Raw genomic sequence first — 20,909 nt, 5'->3', positions numbered from 1 at the left:
GAGGGGAAACGCTTCCCAGAAACAAATTTCTTTAACTTTGGAATGGATGAGTGTCTGAGGGTGCTAAATCAGGAGAATGGGGGGGTGGCTAAACAAATCATACCCGAAATCCCGTAGTTTACCCATTGCCAACACACCTTTGTGATCAAGTGCATTGTCCTGGTGAAAAATTATTTGTTTCTTCTTCAAGACAGGCCTCCTATAGCAAATTTTGGCATCCTGCTGGTCAAGAAGGTTGGAGTAATAGTCGCCTGTAATTGTTCTGCCTTTTTCAAGGTAATCAATTAACAGGATCCCTTTGGCATCCCAAAGCACACTGGCCATGACCTTTCCGGCAGATGCAATGGACTTCCCTTTCTTTGGCATTGAACCACCAGCTTTCACCCTCTGCTTCTACTGGTATTTCTTTCTAGGGTGTATTGGTGGACCTTTGTCTCATCTATGGTGACAAATCACCGCGTAAAATTGGTCAGTTTCCTCTTGAATCGGTCCAAACATTGCTGCAGTAATGGTTTGCGAATTTGCTTTTGATCAGCATTCAGCAAATGTGGTACCCACCTTGCGCATAGCTTTTACATCCCTAATTCTTTGTGCAAGATGTTTCGCACCCTTTCTTCTGATATCCCCACGGCCTTAGCTATCTCACTCACCTTCTTTCGCCTATCATCCAACACGATATTGTGCACCTTTTCGATGGTTTACAGTGTGGTTGTGGTTTTTGACCGTCCTCCACGTGGGTCATCTTTGAGGGATGTGCGACCACATTTAAATTTATCTGCCAACTTTTTAACAGTTTTCATTGAAGGATCAAAGTCCCAGTACACTTTTTTCAACTTTGGATGAATTTCCTTAGGGATTAATCCATCCAAAACGAAGAATTTTATGACCACACAAACTCGGAAGTTTTTCCATTTTAACGGAGAAAGACGTCTACTGCAACAATACATATAAACAAACTTCTAGAGAAATCAAGTTGAAACTTGTCTTACAAACTAATGACACGGGCTTCCGGGCAGGAATAATAAATTTTCACTGATTGGAACGGCATCTCTTTGTCAGGCCGAGAAATTTGACCATACCCTCTTACTTGTTTTAACAATAGGGGAAGTGTTCTGATTTGTGGAGGCATCTATTTTTTAGCTTGTTTCCTTCCATAAAAAGGTTACTGCCTCAGTTTCCAGAGATAGCAATAATTAGAGTCTGAAGCTAAATGATGGCCCAAGGAAGGAAACAGCATTTAAGAAGTGAACATTGAATATGAATCAGTGAATTTTGAAAACTGTGATGTAGTGTTGTATTCCATGGTCAAACCTGTAATTTGACCACTTGTTGACCCCTCAGTTATTAGACCTAATGTTTGTGGGCTGCAGAAGTCAGTTTTATTTAATTCTATGAACACATTATAGATCTTCTATAGATGGAGTACTTTAGATTTAGAATTTGGATTGGTATGTAATTGAAACTTCTTATTAAATCTTTCTGGAAATGGATCAACTGAATTCTTTTTTATTTGCATTGTATTTTGGATTTCATCGTTTAGTCCCTTCTTTCAGACACTTCGCAAATTCACCTCTTGTGTATATTTATTCTTAATTCTGAATATCATTCTTGTTTTTTTAGCCTGATTGCCAAGTCAGTGATGACATGAGATTTACTGCCTATAACCAGTATGTGCATAAAATGTTGCATCGATGGGGACCAAATGTAAAGGAGATGATGGTGATTAAGAAGTATTTAAGGACACAGAGTATATCTTTTACTCATCCTCCATGGGTAAGTTATCCGTTCAGTTTTTTCAAATGAACTCAGTGCCCTTCATGTTAATTTCAAAACTTCATTTCCATTGTAAAGCATGTATGACAAGTAAAATAAGTCTTTTGAAGATTTAACTATATGGCTTCATAAAATTTATCTACTTCTCTTTAGATTGGTGGCATGGAAGTGGACCTTCCTCGACTTTATCAAACTGTTCAAAGCTTTGGTGGGCTTAAAGAGGTTATTGAAAAGAAAAAATGGCAGAGAGTGGCTGATGGTATGAGAATCCCAAAGTTAGCACAAGATAGAGTGACAAAACTGGATGACATATATTGTAAATATCTACTTCCCTATGATACACTTTCTCCAGGTAACTATCCTCATTTTGTATTCTTAACTTTATTAATGTATTCCTGTGCATGCAGTATAAATGATACAACTTCATATGTCCTACCTTTAAAAATACTCCGCCTGTTCACTCTCTCTGCAGTATTTCATGGGTAAATGTAAAAAACAGTTTTGCTGTGATCACCTTGTTTTCCTGATCCCTAGACTTGAGTTAGTTAAAGTAATTTGATGCGAAACCATTGCCATGAGCTTTTAATTATTTTTGATACTTTTAACTTTCCAGATGAAAGACAAAAACTTTTTGATGACATTGAAAAGGAATGGGGTGACAGAGAGAATCAGCCACTAAATCTCGAGGGACAAGGCAATGATGACGATTCTGAAGGGGATGGGTCTGATGAATTTGATGAGTGCATTGTAAAGGTAAGAATCATATAACCATGAATGTCTTATGTATGCGTAATATGGATGCGTGTCTCATAATTTTATTTCCTCAGCTCTTGGCATGCACCACAGGAAGGGTTTCATGGGCATTGCTTCTCTGTTTGATCATGACTGTTCCTCTCCTGATCATGCAGGAGAACAAGTTCTCTTAGATTCTCTCATTCAGTGTATATTTTGACAACAGATTAAACCTTACAAAGTTGTTGCAGTTGGTTAGCTATCTAATGATAAACTTTATCGAGTTGTGGCTTTAAAAATATAGTATACCTTGTTATTTGCAGTTTCAGTTCAGTAAATAACATTTTATAGAGGCAAATTTTTTATGTTGTTAGTGGTGAATGAATAATTGTCAATAGAATGTAAAATTTTCATTAGATAATGGATTAGAAGGTATTTTGTGCTATTATATTTCCTGTTGTCCATAGACATGTTGTGTTTTATGGTGCTCTTGGGAATGAAATCGTTCCTCCAACTTAGAATAGGTCAAAAAAATGGTTCCAGGTTTCAGTGAATATAGGGATGTGTGAAGCAGAATTTTTTCCAGATCAATTTACCGGCCTCGGTGGCGGCAGGGTAATGTCCTCGTCTGCCAATCCATGGGTTGCCGGTTCGATTCCCACCTGGGTGGGTTTTCCTCCACTTAGGGCTTGGGTGTTTGTAATCATCTCCATTGTTATTACTGTTAATATTCCAATGCAAAGGCCAAAGAGTGCTGTTTTCGGACTAAGGCTAAATAAATAAATAAAGTAATTTATTTTCAAGTGAGGAATATTCTTAAAAACCTCTTGATTGTCTAACTGTGATTAGTTATAAAATGCTTACCTTCCATATTAAATGTAATACCTAATCTATAGCATACTGCTTAATTTTTATTATTAATAATTATAACAAACCAGATAATTTTCTGGATATTAGATTTGTATTCAGCATTTTGAGATTTTTTCAAGCTTTTTTTAAGTTAGATGGTTTTCCAAAACAAAATTCTTTAAAGGACTGACATAAAAATCTTTGCTTTTGGGTTGCTTCAGTTTTCTTGAGACCATAGGAAGTTTTTTGCTTTTTGCTCTCCGCTCTCCCTTTTGCTCTCCCCTTTTGAATATCCCTGGACGGCAGGAGGGTATACTGTGGGCTTATGCATTATGATGGTAATATCTTTCAATGACACCCCTAGCTACCCTGGGCCCAGGGTGGACTGCCCTTTCAACCTCCCCTTTCATGATCCATTGGCTGAGAAAAATTAGTATCCCATATCTACATAATAAAATACCCTGCACCACTATAAAAATGTAAATTACGACTTAAATGTGAGGATTGGGAATTAATCCATCTTTCACTTGCTTTAAGATACTTCAAGAATGGCCATTAGATGGCAGTTACATAACTTCTGAAATAAATACCACTGCACTAAGAATAAATTTCATTCAAACACTCTATAATAAATTTAGATAAAATTAGTATTGAAATAAAAAAATTAATTAAATTTTGAGAAAACAGTGGTATGTGATTAATGAGACCCTTGGTGCAGTGCAGACCAGTTGCACACAATGAGAAACTTATATTTTGGCACCATAGAATGGGACATTGTCGGATAGAAATAATTATTTAGCTTCTAAAATGATCTCTGTTCCTGGTCAAGTTGTGTCTTGTTGGTCTGGAATAACACTTATGTATTTTGCTGAGTAAGCATCTGGGAGACATTCATTCTGTTGGAGCGTGAAAGGATAAATTTCAGTTCAATCCAGGCCAATGTAGGATTGACTAAAATATTGATACATTTCATCTAGAGTGTGAGTGTGGTCAATTCAACCATGTCTCTGCAATTTTATTATTGGTAGTTTACCCTATAAGGTAGGTTTTTGATGGTCAGAACACACCTACATTTCTGAAGCCTTCCTTAACAAGACAAAACATGATGCCCTACATTATAATCAGCCTTTATTCATTCCTTTGTTCTTCTGTGTGGTTATTTCCATTTATGTAAATATGTAATTTTGATCTGGCAGACTTGGGCTGAACCTTTGGACTCTTTTATTTGATAAAAAAAACAAACCAGAAAACTAAGATATTGGTGATGTACGAAGGTAGTTAGAAAGGTTCTCAGACTTGCCAACAGATGTCAGTGCTATCGCAACAAGTTTCATGCGTAGTAATTGGTAATCCTTTATCAGTAAACACGTAATGCATTAGTGCGAATGCCTCTCTATTGTTGTTCTTGTGTAGTGATTTGTGTAGGTAGAAAAAATTGAGATTCAAGTAATGATTAAATACTTCGTAAAGAAAGGTATGAAAGCAAAGGAAATCCATGCCGTCTTTCAGAACACTCTGGGGAACTCTTCTCCTTCATATTCAACTGTTGCCAAGTGGACAAACGAGTTAAAGTTTGGTCGGGACAGGTAGTAGTCAGCCAAAATATGCCACTAACTCAGAAATTATTGCAAAAGTGCATAAAATAGCCATGGAGGATCGCCGACTGAAAGTGCCAGAAATGGATGAAACTGGAGGATGTTATCTGAATGGGTACATCACATTTTAACAGTGGATTTGGATATGAAAGGATTATCTGCTTGATGGGTGAACTGATGGATGGGTGACTATTGACACAGGATCACAAAGGCATCAGAATGGAGATTTCCTAATAATATTTGACCCATTTTAAGAGCAACCAACAAGGTTTTCTGCACCGATTTGTGACCATGGTTGAAACTTGGGTCCACGACTATTCCCCAGAGACAAAACAGTAGTCAAGGCAGTGGGAAAATGTTGATTAAGCACCACCAAAGGAACCGTCGCAGCATGGTTGGCCGGAAAGGTGATGGCTTCAGTTTTCTGGGATTCGAAAGGGATTCTGCTGATAGATTATCTTCCCACTGAGCAATAGTACACTAACCTTCTAAACTAACAATGGCAAAAGATACCAAAAAAACGCCAGGTTCGGCAAGGAAGAATCTTTCTGTGACAATGTACGTCCACACATAAGTGTCATTGCCATGGCAAACATGAACTAAGGTAGGAATTGTTGCCATACCCACTTTATTCACCTGATTTGGCTTCATATGATTTCCATCTCGTCCCCAAGTTTAAAATTTTCCGCGGTGGATGGAGAATCTCGTCAAACAAAGAACTAACGGTCGAAGTAAACTGGTATTTTGCAGGCCTTAAGGAATCTAATTTTTGAGATGGGATGTAAACATTGGACCAAGTGCATTAGTGTACAGAAAGACTACATTGAAAAATAAAAAGGTTTCACCATGGTAAGTCATTTATTTCAATCCCATTCTGAGAACTTTTCTAATTACCCTCGTATTTGTAAGTGCTATCTGATTTGAAGGTATTGAATTTTGGAGCTATGAGAAATGAATTAGTGATTAAATAAGCATGTTTTCAAAATTGCCATAATCTGTATGATAATATGTCTGTGGTTAAGGGTTAATGATGAGTGTACACTTATATGTACTATTAATGTTTAATATATTTTTCATGTAGTCTGAGAATCGCTCTTCCACTCATTGCTTTATTCAACTATATCCTTAGGGACGCAGTATGGCTCTGAATGCATTTTATCGTATTGCAAGGAATACCATGGCAACTTGGTTTAAGCAGCCTGAACCCAGTGCGACTGAAGTGGAAACTGAATATTGGCGTCATGTAACTGGTCGCACCAATCATGTTTGCGTCCACTCGGGTAGCATTGACTCTAGTGTTTGGGGGTATGGTTTTCCCTGTACCAAAGGAAGTCCTTTAGCTCGCCATCCATGGAATCTAAAAGTATTTACAAATAACAGTGGATCTATTCTTCGAAGTATGGGACCTGTAATGGGTAGGTATAACTGAATAAAACTGCCACTTGAGATGTATATTTTAAGTAAATTATATGTTTCTGAAAATATGGTACACCATAAAGCTTCAAAATACCGCTTTTTCTACTTTTCAATTTTGCCTACCAATTTACCTATTATCTCTTTTACATGAAGTATTTATTGTAATATGGATTCTGGGAGATAATATTGTTTGAAGCTTTTCATGCCTTTCATTGGTTAATCACTTATAACCTGCTTTGTTTTCATATTCATGACCTTAAATTTATCCTTAATATTATATTTAATTTTAGGCTATATTTTATTAAGACCACATAAACTCCAAAGTGTACACATTCATTGTTTTCTAATTATGATTTGCACCATTGTTTTCATGAATGAAACAGGAAGACATTCTTGTCACCATTAATTTCATCCCTTTTACTTTCTTGGTGTGATGTCCCTAGTTGAACAGATATCCCTTTTCCTCACTCAATAATTTCCAGTGAATATTTTGATCTTCTCAGTTTATATTCAAAGATATTCTAGTATCTTTGAATAAATAAATTAAATATTAATATAACTCCCCCCTTGAAACTTTTTTGATATTCCATTAAAATTTATTGCTGTAAAAAATTAACAGATAACTTTAAAATGTCCCCTGGGTTTTGATGCAATGAGTGTAGAATTCTGAAGCTGATGCTAAGGTAGGCATCAAAACCCAGGTTGTGAGTGACTTTTTAATATGCTGGTTTGTAAAAGTGTTCCAGCAATACACTACAAAATACACCTAGGCCACCTTTCAACATTTATTATATGTATTCTCTTCTTCACGATCTGTTCTTTCTTTGCTTTATCTGAACAAGCACTTTTTTCAAATGACATTTTAATTTTTTTAATAAAAAATAGCCTTGACATAAATGGATATAATATCATTGTAGTCATTAGAGAATGGGTCAAGTAACAAGAAAAAGGAAGCATGCCATCCTTCTTCCCTCCTCGTCATTGGAAAGAGGGAAACCCAGGTTGTCAACCTTAATAAAAAAGTCCTGGCACATAATTTTCTAACAGTTCAATCAAGATGAATGTTGCTTGGGTATGTGACTTAAAAATAAATATGGGAATGTGAATTAATAAAAAAAATGTATTATGTTTGATGGACAAATACAACCTCTGGATTCTTCCTTCCCTAGCTCTGGAGGACATCCTTTCTGCCTCCTCTTCCTTTTAGCAGTCACTTGTTGTAATTCTTCTCTCTTATACAAATCCTGCTATAATTAAAGTTAGTTTGAATTGTTAAATTTTAACAATATGCACATTGAAGTGTAATTAAGAAAAGCAGTGAAAACTATAAACAAGAAGTAATTTTTTTTACTATGATGGACCATTCTACTTACTTTGTTTTGATAATAGAGGAGACTATTTAGAATGAATATGAAATAAGAATAGCGTTCACCAACCTTAATAACTTTTTTATAAAATAATTAAGCGTTCCCTCAGCCTCCATTGTTGAATTATCCTTAAATTACATTTATATCAAATGATCCTGCATCCCTAGTGAGCACATTTTTGTCCAGTCATAGCGGTAATGTTGGCCCACTGGAACATAAGATCTCAAAATGTTGAAGCCAAAATGCAAATAGATTCAAGCATTTAACTTTTGGGCATTTTGGGAAGTGTCAGACCATGTCATCTTGGTTACTGTAGCTTTTTCTTTAACTCTGAACCAGACACCATCTCTGCACGTTGGTATGCTACCACCATATATCGTAGAACAATGAAGCATATTTGCTGCCAGAATCAACAGTGCACCCCTGTTAAACGTTTATAAAACTTACTCCATATAGAAATTCCTAATTTTCCTATGACAGTGAGCTCCCTCTAGATTTCTTTACTCTGTGTTATGATAAAACCCTACCTTTTTCAATATTTTTCATTAAAAAACTCAGTTACATTTGTAAAATTATGTTGTATCCTTAAAATTCTAATGTAAAAGTTTAATTTTTTACTCTCAGTTGGCTTTTTAGAAATATAGTGGTCTATTGTAGGATTATTGTGGAAAATATTATTTTCTTATTGAACTCTTGTAGATGGGGAATGTCTATATCATTGTTTTTTCCTCTTAACAGGGGTTACTGTTCCAACTCTTCATGTGGGAATGTTATTCACTACTTGCTGCTGGTATAGAGATCCTCATGGCCTTCCTTGGGTAGAATATCTTCACACAGGTGCAAGTAAAATTTGGTAAGAGACTAAAAATATGTAATAATTTTTTATTTTAAGGGTTTTTATTTCATGCAGTAATTGTTATTAGGTTAACTACTTAAAAGACCTGTTAAGTTTGTTTTTCAGCTCATTGTCCTCTTAGTTTGTTAAATGTTACTCTCTCCTGGGTTAGCATTGTATCCATAAAGAGAATTGTGAATTTTATTTAAGTGATTTAATAATTTTTATAATTTTTCCAAAAATTTACATTTATGATATATTTTATTCAGGTATGGAATACCTCACAGTCAGAGTGATGCCTTTAGAACTGCATTGACTAAATTGGTTCCAAGATATTGTAAGAATAAAACCATTTGGCTGCCATCAGATACTGCAATGGTATGTATGTTCTGTGTTGAGATTTATTTATTTCATATTTTTATTTTACATTGGTAAAATATAGATGTGAACAAATCACAGGAAAATATTGCATACTGCCAGTGAATGACCTACATTAAAACCTATTTATTTCCCCTAGATACCTCCAAACATGCTGGTGAAAAATGGTGTTTCCCTATGCCGGACTGTTCAGGAGCCAGGCCAGTTTATCCTAGTCTTTCCACGTGCATTTACTTCTAGCATTTGTACTGGTTATCTTGTGTCGGAAAGTGTGTATTTCTCTCAACCAGGGTGGCTGTCTACTGCTGAAGAAGTTTTCAAGGTAATTTATTTCATATATTCTAGTATTCACTGTGAAAATCAGTAATGTAACCCCAGTGTAGATTTTATGTATCCTTTTATGTCATTAAATAAATGGCAACTTTTTCCAAACCACTGAGCTATTCTTGTTCCACGTGCTCCATATGTGGCATAGATGTAGTTGATGCATTGAGTTCTAGTATTCACTCTCTGAATTCAGGATATTCGATATTATGTTGTTGAAGTAATAAAGTGTCTAACCTATTTCATTTGCATTCTTTTAGGACATAAAAGATAGCTGTGAGCCCTCAATGTTTTCATTAGAGAGGTTTTTATTTCGTATAGCCACTGACCCTAAGTCTCATGTGGATGTCCTTAAGCAGGTAATGAATTTGAACCAAACTGTAAATTTATTTGCATCAATAACATTATTAATTGAAATTAATATATTTTGGGCTTTAATTTTTAGGTGCTTCCTATGATATTTCGTATTCGGGAAAATGAGTTGGAGAGGCGTAAGCAACTGTCATCAATAGGGTTGAAGTTATGTGAACGATTACCACAGCAGCCTGTGAAGAGGAGCCGTAAAGGCCCGCGTTCGGCACAAGATGACGATGGAGACTATGAGTGTGAAATTTGCCGAGCAAATCTATATGTCTCCTTGGTATGTTCAAATGAATAGCAAGATCATTTTAACTTTTGGAAGCATTGCAGATTGGTTAAATAAGTCATTGGGTACCATTAAATGATATTCTTTAAGCTTCAAATGGTCTCCTTAAAATGATCAACTTGCTACTTAATCAGATAAAGTGTAATTACTTTTGTTTACCAAAACCTTATTGTCTTCTGCCATATCTCTTAGTTCCATAAATCTGGTATGTAAAATTTGAGCCAGCCTAGGAAAAAAGAAAATTATAATAAAATCAATTCTTGCCACTTATCATCATTAATCCCTGGGGATTGGGATGGTGTGGTGGCTAACGTACTGGCTTCTCACCATGAGGGCCCAGGTTTGAATCCCGGAGGCAACAGATATTTTTCAATGGTATCCCGATCCCTACTTCAGGTGCTTTGTGTAGAGCGCTTTGAGTGAGTACGCCTTCCATTGTATGGGGCGTTAAGCCACGGACCCCTTGGCCCCTTTCAATTAGAGTAGGCTAATGCCGATGCCAAGTTTCTCTCCACCCTTCCTCCTTTCCCATCCATCCATAATGGCGCAAATGACCTTAGCTGTCGGTTGCCTGCTCTAAAAACTACTACTATCACTAATCCCTGATGGAAGGCTTCAAAGGATATCTTTTTTTTTTGTTCACCTTAGTACCTTTCAGAATGTATGGGACATTTTATCCTATGCTTTGAGCCCATATTACAAGGTATTGGTAAAACTCAATGCAAGTGACCATTTGTTTATCTGATTCTTGAAATTAGCATGAAATTATATTTAAGAAGAATGATTAATTGATATCAGGGCACCACAGTGAACTGTTTTTACATATAGGCTTGTAGGAAGTTATTCAAAAGAAATCATGGCAATGTTGAGTTTTAAACTCTTTTTCACTTGATTTTTCCCATAGGTGACTGACTCCAATGAGGAATGCGTGTACTGTTTGCACCATGCCATTGAACTTCTGACCAAGAAAAAGAATCATGTTAAGTACTGCAAGCTGATGTATACTTATGACCAAGTAAGTAATATATCTGCATATGGGGATCGGGATGGTGTGGTGGCTAACATACAGGCTTCCCACTGACAGGGCCAGGGTTCAAATCCTGGAGACAACAAATAGTTTTCAGTGGTATCCCAATCCGTACTTGAGGTGCTTTATGGAGAGCACTTTGAGTGAGTACAATATCCATCGGATGGGACATTAAATTGGCACCTTTCAACAAGAGTAGGCTAATGCTGACGCCGAGTTTCTCTCCACCCTCCTTTCCCATTCATTCCTAATGGCACAAATGACCTTAGCTGTCAGCCGCCTCCCATAAAAACTACTACTACTATGTTTGCATTTAGTGCAACATTATATGTCTGAACATTCATCATGCTACGTACTGAAATTTCTTTGACTTCCTAGGGTCTTTCTTTGAGTAAAAAATTTACATGAACTCAGGAGAGCATGCCCATATTATTAGAAGCATCCACAAGTAATTTTTCCTCAAAATATTTTGTTAACCTTGCAAAACTGTTGTGAGGACAGCTACTTACGTATTGTATTTTTATGTCGCTGTGTAATATATTTTTTCCAATTATTCCTTTGAAATAAAAAAATATTATAGACCTTATGTCTTAACAGAAATATATAGGAATAATCGGTGCACTGTACAGCAAAGTTAAATCGTTATCGGGAAGTAAGAAAGGAAGAGCTATGCTAACAGTTAGAGATAAGGCGGGTAAGGTAATAGTTGACGCAGGAAAGATCCAAGAGAGATGGAAGGAGTATATAGAAGAACTGTATAGTAAGGAGCTTAGACCAACAAAGTTAGACATTGAAAAAGGAAATGACGTAGAGGAAGACAGCTTAGGTCCAGGCATACTAGACAATGAGATAGAAAGGGCATTAACGGAGATGAAACTAAATAAGGCTGTGGGGGTGGATAACATTCCCGTGGAACTTTTAAAATGCTTAGGAAAATGTGGGAGGAAGAGGCTATATGGGATGATCCGTAGTATTTATGAGGACGGAATCTGGTCGGAAGACTTTGTGAGATCAGTTTTAGTTCCTATTCCGAAAAAGGTAAAGGCTACATCATGTGAGGACTACAGGACGATAAGTTTGATATCCCACGCTGCTAAAGTTGTTCTTAGGATCATAAACAAAAGGATAGAGAGTAGGGCAAATGATTGCTTAGGGGATGATCAGTTTGGGTTTAGGAAGGGGAGAGGTACGCGTGATGACATTGCAGTAATGAGAGTATTAATCGAGAGGAATATAGAACACAACCAGGAGGTATTTGCCTGTTTCGTAGATTTTGAAAAAGCGTTTGATAGAGTGGATTGGGAGAAACTAATGAGTGTTCTGCAGAAAATAGGAATAGATTGGAGGGAAAGGAGGCTAATCCGCAATCTGTACATGTCTCAGACTGCTCAGGTGCGGGTAGGAAACGGGGAGTCAGGATGGGCAGTGTTAGGAAGAGGTGTAAGGCAGGGTTGCCCATTATCACCGTTGATGTTCAACCTGTATGCAGAGGAAATGATCAAAGAGGCATGGGAAGAACTCGAGGTAGGAATGAAAGTGGGCGGGGAACTCGTAAAATCAGTTAGGTTTGCTGATGACCAAGCTTTAGTTTGTCAGTCAGCCAAGGGGCTGCAAGCATTGCTGAATGAATTGGAAATTCAGTGCAACAGGTATGGGATGAGAATCAATATTAATAAAACAAAGGTTATGCGATTTTCTAGAAAGAAAAAGGCCAAGCTTAACATTAAAATTGGAGGGCAAAAACTAGAGCAGGTAGAACAGTTTACGTATCTCGGTAGTGTCTTGGACCAACACGGTCAAAGTAGTAGGGACGTCAGAAGAAGAATTGCGCTAGGCAAAGAGGCTTTCACAAGGAGGAGGGAGTTGATGACGGGGACTTTGAGTAAGGATGTTAAGAAAAGACTCGTAAAAACTTTGATATGGAGCGTAGCTATGTACGGTGCGGAAACGTGGTCATTGAAGCAGAAGGATAGACGTAGATTGGAGGCTTTTGAAATGTGGGTGTGGAGAAGAATGGAGAAGGTGAAATGGACAGAGAAGAAAACAAACGAGGAAGTACTTGGTATGGTGGGCGAAGAGAGGGGTTTGTTGGGAGCAATCCTATGGAGGCAGGAAAAGTGGCTGAAGGGGGTATTGACTGGCAGCGGGATGTTGAAGACTGTGATAGAGGGGAAAATGTTAGGCAAACGAGGAAAGGGAAGGAACAGGATAGGGATGTTGGACGGGATGAAGGGAGGAAGAAAGTACTCAGAGATGAAGAGGGACCTGATACAGAGTAGGATGATGGATTTTTTGTTTTGTTAGTAGTAATAAAATGTTTATGGCTGCGTAGGTTTTCGCGGCGGTGGTTTGAAGTACTCTGCATTGTCGGGTTTCACCGCATCGTTGTTTGATTCAGACAACAGTTTCGCCGAAGTTGCATTCGGCGTCTTCAGGTCGAAGATGAGGGACTCGGAATTTTGCCACCCTTATATAGGTGGTCCCGTCTAGTGGCTGCTCCCTGATTGGTCCGTTCCCGGAGAACTCTCTTCCACGCGTTGTGGAGATGGTAGCCTTCATCCCTGTTAATGTTCTCCGGGTTTTTTTGTGATCTCAATTGCTTCCCTAATTAAACGCGGGTAGTATCTACTCTCCTTGGCTATGATGTTTGCTTTTTGGAATGGAATCTCGTGACCGGGTTCACTCCATTGGTGTTCTGAAATGGCCGACAAGTGAAACTGCTTTTTTTTTTGTTGAGATTGAGAACAATTGAGATCACAAAAAACCCGGAGAACATTAACAGGGATGAAGGCTACCATCTCCACAATGCGTGGAAGAGAGTTCTCCGGGAACGGACCAATCAGGGAGCAGCCACTAGACGGGACCACCTATATAAGGGTGGCAAAATTCCGAGTCCCTCATCTTCGACCTGAAGACGCCGAATGCAACTTCGGCGAAACTGTTGTCTGAATCAAACAACGATGCGGTGAAACCCGACAATGCAGAGTACTAGTAATAAAATGTTTGTTTGGTAGTTGTGTCCACCCAAAAACCTACCTTAACCGGTAGATTACCTTAAAAAAAAAAATTTTAGTTCTGGTTTTTGCACATAATTTAGAGTATTAAATTTTTTTCTTCTCAGCTATCAATTACTGAAGGGAAAATTAATGGATGTCATTGTTTTTTATTGATGAAACGAAATTCTTTGGTGAAAAGGCTATACTTTTAATTTTGACTTATGTTATATTTTTATATGTCTATTTTATGTTATTTTCCAATTATTTCAGTGTTAAAGGTACATATATTTACTGATTGATTTTCAAGTATAGGAAAAATATAGGAGAAAATCAAATGCAATAGCCCATGAAACATATATTTTATTGCATAACTTATATGAAAGTAAGAGAGGTTGATGTCTATAATGAAAAGATATCAGTGAATGTGAGGATCATTAAATATTTCAACTTGATGGTAATTGCTTGATTTTAGGTTATTGGTTGCCTACTGTTTTAAAATGTGTATTCTTAGGTTAGCATACACACCCATGTTTTCATAAATGAAATGTAAAATGTTCTTGTCACCATGCATAATATGCAACCCACTTTCAAACTTTCCTTGCACGGAATATCGATTATTTTCCTTTCTTGATATGCCGTTCCTTTTAGAAGAAACCTACCATTTTCCCTACCCAAAGATTATTCCCAATTCATTCTTTCCGGAATTCATTCTTATATTAGATCTTTACAAATTTGGGAATACGATTCCTCTCCAATGTCTCCGAAAACAGATACCATTGTTTACGATACAGAATTTTTCTTAATGGTCCCTATTTCAGCCTCTTTCTGTTTTTCAATGTGTTATTTTTTTATCGTCTTGTCTGCAAGCTATACAAAATAGTCGCTAATTAAAATTGCATGGAGTCACAAAATTGGAAGTGTAATCCTGATACCTTTAAAACTCTGATTATGTAGTCATCAAGTATAATATCAGTGATGTAGATAACTGCATCAGTATTTTTAAGAAACTAAACATAAATTGTAGGATCAGTTTCAATCTATAATTGTGCAATCAAAATAATTTCCATCCCAAGTTTAGAAAAAATAATTTGTTTATTAGATAGTTATGAGTCGTTCTAATTCTCATTATGTTTATCTCTTTCTAATGCCTATCATTTAAGGATGGTATTCTCTTAAATAAAATGAACTCCAATGGTAGTTTGGATTGCATCAATTAAATATTTGGCATTTATCTTATGAGACTTCTCATCCATTAGTGCTACTTAATGACATGCTATCATCTGTATAAATGTCCCTGCATTACAGGCTGAACTCAATGATATGATCCAAAAGCTACTAGAAAAAATTGAAACAAAGACACAGAAGAAATCTCAATCTAAACATGGTGCTGTATCAAGATAATCACAATGAAACCTAAGAAGAACAAGAGGAAATGGAATTTTAATTCACTGCCAATAGAATTGTACTCAAAAGACAAATTATTATTATTATTACTTTGAATAGTTTACTTGTGTTCAGATATATTTTAAAAGTGATGTGTTTCTATGGTAGTACACAAATGTGTAAGAAAATGCTTATTTGACATTTTTGGATGTGTGTAAACATTTTTGTGATCCATTTTTCTGCTTTCAGAGAGAATGGCATTTACAGTTTACTAGAAAAATATAGTTTATTCAAAACCATTTTAACAATGTGTCTGTGTTGTTTATAGATTCATAATAAAAGATAGAGTTGAAATAAAACTACATACATGCCAACTATAGAGATTTGGAGTTTGATATGATTACATGGCAGTATTATTGTACACTTTTTCAACTTTTAAATAAATGTTTGTGTAACGTAAATGTAGTTTAGGTTATATTCAGCTGAGGACTGTGGCTTCATTCAGTTGGTTTGCCAAGCAACATATTTTGTGATTTCATAATATTGAATGATGTTTTTACAATTTTAATGATAATTTTTGTCAGTATTAAATGTTCAATACAATGTTATTGGAAAATATCATTTTGTATGTGGCAACAATCTTTTATAATGTTGGCCATTTATGGAGCAACTTTTTTAAATCTGTGATGTTTAAATTTGTGTATATAATATACAAACATTTTTTTCTTTGTTTTATTTTAAGTTGCATTTAACAGAAATTCCATGCTGCATGATTGGTGTTAATGTATTTTTTTCTTTATGAAACATGCCACTCAGTGACATTTTACTTGAAATTATTTATATTTTCTACATACTTTTCACTTCATTAGAAATAGAGTATTTTTTGATTAAAAAGAAATATTTTGTATGTGAAGAGATGGAAGTGTGTGCATTTTTTACTTTATTAAAAATAAAACATTTTTCCTCAATTCTTTAGTTTACTTAAGTATAATAATGTGATAATGATTCCATAAGTGTTAACATATAAATGCTCTCTCTACTCAATTGTTTACAATCTTTTTCTAAATGCAGAGTAAACATTTGTAAAAAGTATACATATTACTTTCCATTGTTTTGTGAAAAATATACTTTGTTTGCCCTTATTTAATAAATGCTCCCTTTTAACACAGAGGTCATGTGTAGATTTCATCAAACCTGTCTTTTGTTTAATTGAAGGGCTCCCATTGATGAGTTATGATTATTAGTACTGCTAAGATGTGGCCTGGATGTCCATCCATGCAACTGTACACAGGCATTAACATTTTTAAGAATTATAGTATGTAGTGTATAGGTTCATGTGGTATTCTGTGGGATGTGTTCAGCAAAATCTATTGCTAATTACTTAGTATCCTATTGAAACCTATTATTTCCCCTCATTCTTTATTATTTTCCATTGTAAAGTTTATAAAGCCTGGAATATATATTTCAAGGATTTATCAAGTTAGCCTACTAATGGTTATTTTAGTGTCCACACTGCTTACGCTCCATAAATTTTAAAACTCACTTTAAAACTGGTGTATATCCTATTAACTCACAGGGGTAGAGCATTGGGCTACTGACTGGAGAGCCCAGGTTTGATTCCCAGGCAAGTCTCTATGGGCAACTGCAGCTTCACCCAAGCTATTTGATTTTTAGGGTACCAGATCTTCCTGGGAAACCATAACCAGCACAGGGAAAGGCACTGTCCCCCCTACCCTGATGTGTTAATTCCACATGCCATAAGGCTTAGTATTGAGTGATCTCTATCATCACCTACCGGGCCGATCTTCACATTGATTACTGTGTTTATGGTTTATCCTATATACATACACTGATGATTATTATAGGTAATCTACCAGTTAAGGTAGGTTTTAAATTGACACAATCTTCCCAACGGTATTGCCAATAAGTCCATCGTTAACTCTGGATACTTCCTCCATTCTGTCCAACGTACCTAAGCTATTCCTACCCCTTCCTCATTTGCTTAACATTCTCACAGTTTTCAACATCCAATTGCCAATCAATATTTTTTTCATCCATTTTTCTTGCCTCCTAAAGATTTCTCCCAACAATCTCCTCTCCACCATACCAAGCACTTTCTCATATGTTTTCCTTTCTGTCCACTTAACCTTCTCTATCGATCTTCACACCCACATTTCAAAAGCCTCCAATCTATGTCTATTCTCCTGCTTCAATGATCATGTTTCCTCACCGTACATAATAATGTAAGGAAACATGATCATCAAATTTTTGACAAGTCTTTTCTTAACATCTTTACTCAATGTCCCCCTCATCAACTCCCTCGTGAAAGCATCTTTGCCTAGTGCAATGCTTCTTCGCACATACTTAGGGGTTAGGTGGTAGAAGAGACTCATTAATCTCAATCTTGCTCCGAAATAAAGACGACTATCTATCTATTAATCTACTACCTCGATCATTTTGGTCCAAAACACTTCCAAGATACATAAACTGTCCTCTCTGGTTGGCTCTCTTTTCAACAATTAGACATGATTAAATTTAGGTAGTGTAAATATCTGCTTGGAAATGTTAATTTCATTTCCTTTTCAAATGTTAATAATATTTGCTGTATCTGTTGATTATTAATTTTCAAAGCTTCTTGCATCTCTCGGCACTCTAGTATTGTGCTTTGTTTACTGCCAGTCTGAAATGTCTTTTTAAGCTTGGAAAGGAGTTGGCAATGCCTGGTAGTAAAGATTTCATGATGATTGTACTTATGAACAAATAAATGAGGTTAGTATTTTCGAATTGAAAGAAGAACATACTTTGATGAAGGTTAACTTATATTTTAGTCATATTGCAGTGTTCATATAATCTGTAATCATTACTTATGTCTATTGACGTAAACGATTCAGATTATAATTCAATCTACATATGCCTCTCCCTTTCATTCCCTTAATTTTTGCAACAAAAAACCAGTCCAAAAGACGAAAAACATAGCAACTATTATTCAGAAGGGTGATATTAGTTGGAAAATTCATTAAATCAGTAGGGTTTGTGAATAATCAAGTTTAAATTTTCTGAAAATAGGAGTAGATTGGAGGAATAGGAGACATCCTGAACCTGTACATATCACAGACTGCTCAGGTGCAAATGATGGATCGAAGAGCCTGAGTGTGTAGTGTAAGGAATGGGGCAGGAGCAGGGGTGTACATTATCTGAGGTTGAGGTTTCCAACGTACACGTGGACGAAATGATTAAAGAGGCATGGGAAGAATTGGAGTTACAACTGAAACTCTTGGTGAATTAATAAAATCAATTAGGTTTGCTAATGATCAAGCTTTAGTTGGCCAGCCAGCCAAGAGGTGGCAAACACTGCGAAGTGCATTGAAAAATAAGTGTAACAAAACAAAAGTTGAGTGGTTTTCGAAAAAGAGGAAGACTAAAATGAATGTAAAAATAGAATAGCAAAACTAGAGCATATGGAACGGAACCTATCTTGGAAGTTTTTTATGCTAATGTGGTCAAAGTAGTTGGGACAAGAAGACACATTATGCAGAGGTGTTCACAAAAAGGAGATAATTATTGGCAAGGATGTTAAGAAAAGACTCATTCATACTTGAGCATGGTTTTTTAAGTTGTGGAAATTTAGTCAAGAAAGCAAAATGATAGGCGTATAGTGGAGGCTTTGGAAATAAGGATATTAAGAAGGATGGAAAAGGTGAAATGGCGAGAAAGGAAAATAAACAAATACAAGTAAGTATTACATGGTAGGGCAGGAAGAAAATTGTTGGGATCGCGTGGGAATTGCGTGGTTACGGCGATCAATGGGCCAGGGGCGGTCTTTACTTTTGCAGTTGGTCAAGAGGGTGGGAGAAGGCGTCCCTGAGGTCGCCTTATTCCCATCCCATAATCATCAACTTGGTAATACTTTGAGTTCATCCGCGTTCTTCCAGGTTCCAGAACAGAGAAGATCGTGGATGAGTTACGCCAAGTTGGGCGAGTGCGTCCGCGACACTTATTAATGCGCGCGGATTGTCGAAACATCTTTGTCCAAACTTCCTGTTTTCCCTGAAAAAATTACCTTTTGCGTCAGTCGCAACCCAATACCGTACACGCACGGGTGCTTAATGTTACTTTTACTATCGCGAATCAAATGTGCGAAGACATTTTTTGCGCACATTCACCCGAGTTTCTCCTCGCCGAATATTGATCGAAAAACGCTCATTAGTTAATTAACTCTCGTAAGGATGGAAAGAAGGTGTACGACAAGACTAAAACCGAGGCTCGATCTGTTCTAACCCAGCATTATTTTTCCTAGTGCCACCCTGTCCGGAGAGAATCAAACGAGTTTGTTTTTTGCAGTGCAATTTGGTTGATTGTGGGACGAAAATCAGTTGTTCGGATTTTCAGTATTTTATCTCATTCGAATGATCTTCTAATGCTCACCGGTTGTAAATATATCTATGTTACAAGGAACGATCTAAAATTAATCAAGCCACACAAAAAAGCTCATTAGTCTCGTCAAAAGTAGCTCCAGCCGAGGGTTGTAGGCAGAGGAGGAAGGCGGGGATACGAATGCGCGATGATCGCCGACCCTGGACTGCGTGAGGGGTCGGGGACTCCGCACTCTGGCCTTTAGGGCTGAGCGCCTTAGAGGAGCGCTTTCCTCTTTCGCAGCGCCAATTCGCCTTTCCCTCACCATTAACAACATCGGGAAGGAACATAAGATAAGGCTGTAATGAACAAAGTTCTAGACAATTAAAAATCCCATCATTTAGCTGACCCAAAGAAGAACTTATCTCATTCTAGAGCCTATGGTTACTATTTTGTCATCCTGTAGGAGAATTTTGGTGGGTTTTTGGTTAGTATCTAGGTCCATGATGGATCCAGACTGGGTCTAGGCCGGGGTACAAAGGGCCCTGGTATCCTCCGATAGACCTGCCAAGATATGATCAACCTTTAATTTGTGCAAGAATTCTTTAAAGTTACCAGCACACAAAGACGGAACGAAATTGGGTTTTAAAACCAATTCATTTGAAATTACTGGTATAAGATTTCTCTTCACCCTCAGGTCAATGCTGTGATCAGGATGAAGGTCCCCCCCAATGCTCCTGTGTAAATGCATGAACGAAGTTACTTCCGCAAAAGTATTTTTTTACAGTAAATATGTGTCTTTAGATACCGAAATTTGGTCTTCGACGCGAGATAAGATTTTTCATAAAGTTTTGTATAAGTTTAAAAATGTATTCAATCATAAAATTAATTTATAACATTGGATTAAGGGTATCTAATCCTTCCTATTGTCACAAAAATTCCTGAAAATCGTGTTTTTATCCGACGTAAAATGCCAAGAAACACTTCCGAGGGTATCCAGGCGAGACGGGTGTCGGAATGTTACATCCTAATAGGAAATCCCCTACATCCATCTCATGCGCGATTGAACGTCCGATTTACCGAGAACGAATAGATAACGCGTCCTGGCCCCTATCGTGCCTTTTTCGTCCTTGAATTTCGACCTTCCGGTCCACCCTGTCACATATGCTGCAATTTCGCCTCAAAAGAAGATCGAAAAAAATCATATGCTTACGTCAAAAATCAGTTTTACAATG

At 36.7% G+C, this 20,909-nt stretch overlaps 1 protein-coding gene across 1 annotated transcript in view; it reads left to right on the top strand.

The window, feature by feature from the left end:
• Positions 1 to 16,125, top strand: part of Jarid2 (Jumonji, AT rich interactive domain 2) — a 34,684-nt gene extending 18,559 nt beyond the window's left edge. The window contains exons 12-22 of the mRNA XM_071587638.1: positions 1,621 to 1,773; positions 1,927 to 2,125; positions 2,387 to 2,526; positions 6,079 to 6,364; positions 8,471 to 8,585; positions 8,837 to 8,945; positions 9,085 to 9,267; positions 9,530 to 9,628; positions 9,715 to 9,909; positions 10,820 to 10,930; positions 15,244 to 16,125. Of these exons, the coding sequence (XP_071443739.1) occupies positions 1,621 to 1,773; positions 1,927 to 2,125; positions 2,387 to 2,526; positions 6,079 to 6,364; positions 8,471 to 8,585; positions 8,837 to 8,945; positions 9,085 to 9,267; positions 9,530 to 9,628; positions 9,715 to 9,909; positions 10,820 to 10,930; positions 15,244 to 15,339 (1,686 nt within the window). The 3' untranslated portion in view covers positions 15,340 to 16,125. The remainder of the gene's footprint in view (positions 1 to 1,620; positions 1,774 to 1,926; positions 2,126 to 2,386; positions 2,527 to 6,078; positions 6,365 to 8,470; positions 8,586 to 8,836; positions 8,946 to 9,084; positions 9,268 to 9,529; positions 9,629 to 9,714; positions 9,910 to 10,819; positions 10,931 to 15,243) is intronic.
• Positions 16,126 to 20,909: the final 4,784 nt, after the last annotated feature.

The sequence above is a fragment of the Hetaerina americana genome, unplaced genomic scaffold (assembly GCF_022747635.1).
Source record: "Hetaerina americana unplaced genomic scaffold, ioHetAmer1.1.p SCAF_3, whole genome shotgun sequence".
NCBI classification, from domain to species: domain Eukaryota; kingdom Metazoa; phylum Arthropoda; class Insecta; order Odonata; family Calopterygidae; genus Hetaerina; species Hetaerina americana.
The sequence above is the reverse complement of the archived record's forward strand: the minus strand, read 5'-3'. Positions and strand labels throughout refer to the sequence as shown.